The sequence below is a fragment of the Pseudochaenichthys georgianus genome, unplaced genomic scaffold (genome assembly GCF_902827115.2).
Source record: "Pseudochaenichthys georgianus unplaced genomic scaffold, fPseGeo1.2 scaffold_1621_arrow_ctg1, whole genome shotgun sequence".
Classification (NCBI taxonomy): Eukaryota; Metazoa; Chordata; class Actinopteri; order Perciformes; family Channichthyidae; genus Pseudochaenichthys; species Pseudochaenichthys georgianus.
This window is the reverse complement of record NW_027262439.1, coordinates 24014-28262: the sequence shown is the minus strand read 5'-3', so window position 1 is coordinate 28262 and position 4249 is coordinate 24014. Positions and strand designations below refer to the sequence as shown.

The following is a 4249-nucleotide window of genomic DNA, read 5'->3' as shown; positions in this document are numbered from 1 at the left end:
GCGAGTGAAGGCACTGAGAAGATGCATTCATATAAACCACATCTCCATAATCCAGACACAAAGGTTGCAGACACGAGTCTCTTTTTGGCCTCATAGGAAAAACAAGACTTGTTTCTAAAGAAAAAACCTAATTGTATTCTTAATTCTTTCAAGAGTTCCACAATGTGTGGTTTAAAAGAGAACGAATTGTCAATTATAATTCCAAGATACTTATACTGCAACATAGATTCAACCTTCGTCCCCTGCAAGGTGGTGATAGGAGGAAGGTTCAAGACCTTGGCTTTTGCTTTCGAGAACATCATTAGCTTTGTCTTGGCAGCATTTAAAACAAGTTTCAAATCACACATGTTGGATTGTACAATGTTAAAAGCATTCTGGAGCTGACAAAGAGCCTGCTTCGGGGTGGACGCAGAACAATAAATAACTGTATCATCAGCATAAAAATGCAAATTTGCATTAAAAACATTGTTATTAAGACTGTTGATGTAAATAATAAATAACAATGGTCCTAAAACAGATCCCTGTGGCACAACCTCGGATACCAGAAGGGATGTTGAAGTTAAGCCTTCTGCCCGCACACACTGTGATCTGCATGAAAGATAGTTCTTGAACCAACAGACAGTCTTACCTGAAAGACCGAAACTAACAAGTCTTTGTGACAGTAAGGCATGATCCACTTTGTCAAAGCCTTTGACAAGTCAATAAAAAGTGCTGCGCAATGCTCTCTATTGTCTAAGAAGTAAATAAGATCATTTACTACTTTTAACGCAGCTGTTGTAGTGCTGTGTGTTTTCCTAAAAGCAGATTGAAACTCAGATAAAATAATATTTATTGATTGACCAGTGATTCCAGTACTTTATTTAAAAGACATAATTTAATAATAATAATCGAATACACAGTAAATACTAGAAAAGGTTGATCAAGTCAAATACCTTTACTCTAGTTTCAAATGTTCTTTTCAATAGTATTTAATGTCATGTATGTAAACAGTTCCTGAAACCAATTACAAGTGACAATAGAAAACACATTTCACTTACATATAGTATTCGCAATCTTTTGAATAATTCAGAAATAATTAAAAGCCCTGTTGCCAGCCCCACTTTATTCTTATTGATATATACAACTGACGTCAGCAAGTGTGGCAAAATCAGTATAGATTTTTAAAGGATAAAATGCTTTTCATTCATGTAATATTTTTTTCGTTGTCTCAAATAAAAATGCAAAAAAATATATGTATGCTTGAATACCTCATTGTGAGACTTTTGCTTTGGCTGGGACGACAGGCAGTTTCAGGCGACAGCACAGATGGTACAAGAGGATAGGTCGAATGGTCTGGTCTCTGATGCCATAGATAAGAGCACTCAGGCACCTCGGTAAAAGAATAATACACACATAAAGAAAACTGCGGACACGCAACATTGCTAATCTGTCGGTGACTTTGGCTATAGCTATGATCAGGGGGTTGTGTAGAGTTGAAGAGAGACTGAGGCCCAGCTGCACCAGATGCAGCAGCAGAGTGTTACGAGCTTTACGAACTGAATCTTTGTCTGTGCAGGCCGACCTGGCTGCTATCATCACACTAATATAGGAGCAGCTGACTGCCACACCAGCTGACACAAACAGAAAATAACTGTAGGCTTTGTCATGATCATCAGAGTACCTGCCAAGCAGCATGTTTTCTTTAGCACAAAAATCTTTCATCCGGAGGTTTACCAGGTCTTCAGCTGGAATATCTAACAGGAGAATAACTCGTGCAACATTATTGAGTGAACTGAAGGCCCAAACCACAACGACAGCCACTGCTGTGTTTCTGATGGTAATGAAAGTAGAGTGCCTTAGTGGGTAGCACACAGCTACATATCTCTCCAGAGACATCAGCACCAGTGTGAGAGGAGAAATCTCTCCTGTGATATCAGCAAGCATGACAACAACAGCACACACTAGATATGTCAGCCTTATTTGAAAAACAGATAGTAGGAACAGTAACTGGCTTAATGCCATGTGGAGAGTGTCTGCAAAAAGGAGGTTAAACAGAAGAACGTATCGGGAGGTTTCCCTAAATACAGATTTACACCTCAAGGTGAACAACATAATCCCATTGATGCAGAGAAACACACAGCATGGCACTGTAATCGGAACAGAAAAGAACACAAATTCAAGTAATCCCCTTTCAGCAGTGATGTTAGTCTGAGATGACATAATGGAGACTTGTTTTAAAGGCCTCGCTAGAGGGTTTTATCCAAATAGATAATACATTTAAATCATCTGGAATAGCATAAAAGACCTTAAAGCAGAAGCACACATAATTAATTGAAAAAACAAAAAATGTTCTAAATAAATTAAATGTTCACATAAAGCAGTGACTGGTCCTCTCAGATATGATGTCAGCAAGTACTGCAAGAACAACACTGTTGAAGACCATGTCTGCTTCTATGTGAGCAGAGCAGTTCTGCGAGGTGTGCACGTTCACACAGGCAGTTTAAGAAATCAAACCTCACACACACTTCACGTGACACAATGACGAATAAGCATGCAATAGGACAGGAATGGGTGTCTTAAGGAGAGAGGGGAGGAGGGAGAAAAAGAGACTTCAAAGATGTAAAGACATTAAGAGATACCCCTCCTATATGTTGCTGCCTAATATGTATTCAACAACATTCAATGAAGGGATAGGGTTACCAATACACACACATGCATTCACACATGCTTAGGATATTCTGTTTATAACTCATGTTTTCATATTACTGCTATTGTTTATTGGCCAAATATACATTTGTGTTTTGATGCTTTGGCAAAATTCAGCAAGATAATGAAACAAAAAGCAAGTAATAGAAAGTTAAGGCAACATTTTAAGTTATTTTCATATAATACAAAATCTATAAGGAGTTTATTAAACAAGTAGTAACATTTTATTGTTTAGTTACTCCCATGTGGACTCCCAAACATTTCCCTCCTCTCTATTATGCAATTTCTTTGTCGAAGTTTTAATTTCCAACGTAATTGGATTGTTTGCTCGTATAATCCCGGCATTTTTATTTTCTTTACCTTAATGCTCTTTGGACTTGTTCTTAGATGTAGATGAGGCTTGTGTGAATTGTGTTGTTGACATAAGAGTATGGTTAGCTTCATGAACTTTTCAATGTTCTGAAGTAACAGAGACCAAACTTGTCACGATCTGTAATGTGTTTTGTCTTGTATTTCTCTGTCTTTGGTTTCATGTTTTATTTTGAAAAGTCTTCACCCCCTGTCTTGCCTGATGCTTTCTGTCTGTGTTCCCTCCTACCTGATTACCCGATTGTGTTCACCTGGTGCCCCTGTGTGTTCTCCTCCCTCCTTACCTGTGTCTTGTTTGTGTGATTAGTCTGGTGTGTATTTAAGTTCTGGTTTTTCTGTCTGCCATAGGTGGTTCATTGTTTGTCTTTGACTGTGTTCTCGTGTTAGTGTTCTGTTTTGTTCCTTTAAATCAAGGTATCTTTTTCAGTTTATTCTGCATTTGGGTCCTGCCTGCTTCACTCACCCTAACAAAACTTTGCTCCGTGTTTCACTATCAGAATCTCTCCAGCATGAGCAACTAAGGAAGCTCCAATGACACGTCAGTCACTGACAGGTCCAACTGTGCAAGGGGCACTCCTCCCATAACTAAAGACCACCCCTTCACAAAGCCATGACTAAAGACCACCCCTTCACAAAGCCATGACTAAAGACCACCCCTTCACAAAGCCATACCTAAAGACCACCCCTTCACAAAGCCATGACTAAAGACCACCCCTTCACAAAGCCATGGCTAAAGACCACCCCTTCACAAAGCCATGACTAAAGACCACCCCTTCACAAAGCCATACCTAAAGACCACCCCTTCACAAAGCCATAACTAAAGACCACCCCTTCACAAAGCCATAACTAAAGACCACCCCTTAAAAAAGCCATAACTAAAGACCGATCTCTCAGGTCTTCAGGGACTGGTCCGCTTCCTGTCCCCAGAGACAGATCTCTCAGGTCTTCAGGGACTGGTCAGCTTCCTGTCCCCAGAGACAGATCTCTCAGGTCTTCAGGGACTGGTCAGCTTTCTGTCCCCAGAGACAGATCTCTCAGGTCTTCAGGGACTGGTCAGCTTCCTGTCCCCAGAGACAGATCTCTCAGGTCTTCAGGGACTGGTCAGCTTCCTGTCCCCAGAGACAGATCTCTCAGGTCTTCAGGGACTGGTCAGCTTCCTGTCCCCAGAGTCAGATCTCTCAGGTCTTCAGGGACT

At 40.3% G+C, this 4249-nt stretch overlaps 1 protein-coding gene across 1 annotated transcript; it reads right to left on the bottom strand.

Annotated features, from left to right (window-relative positions):
• Positions 1-1248: 1248 nt before the first annotated feature.
• Positions 1249-2199, bottom strand: LOC117441280 (odorant receptor 131-2-like). Its single transcript, XM_034077467.1, has one exon. The coding sequence runs from the start codon at positions 2197-2199 to the stop codon at positions 1249-1251; it is 951 nt and encodes a 316-aa protein (XP_033933358.1).
• Between the last annotated feature and the right edge of the window lie 2050 nt (positions 2200-4249).

Bases quoted from the DNA above. Each gene is read 5' to 3' on its own strand.
- LOC117441280 (XM_034077467.1), bottom strand. From the start codon at position 2,199: ATGTCATCTCAGACTAACATCACTGCTGAAAGGGGATTACTTGAATTT.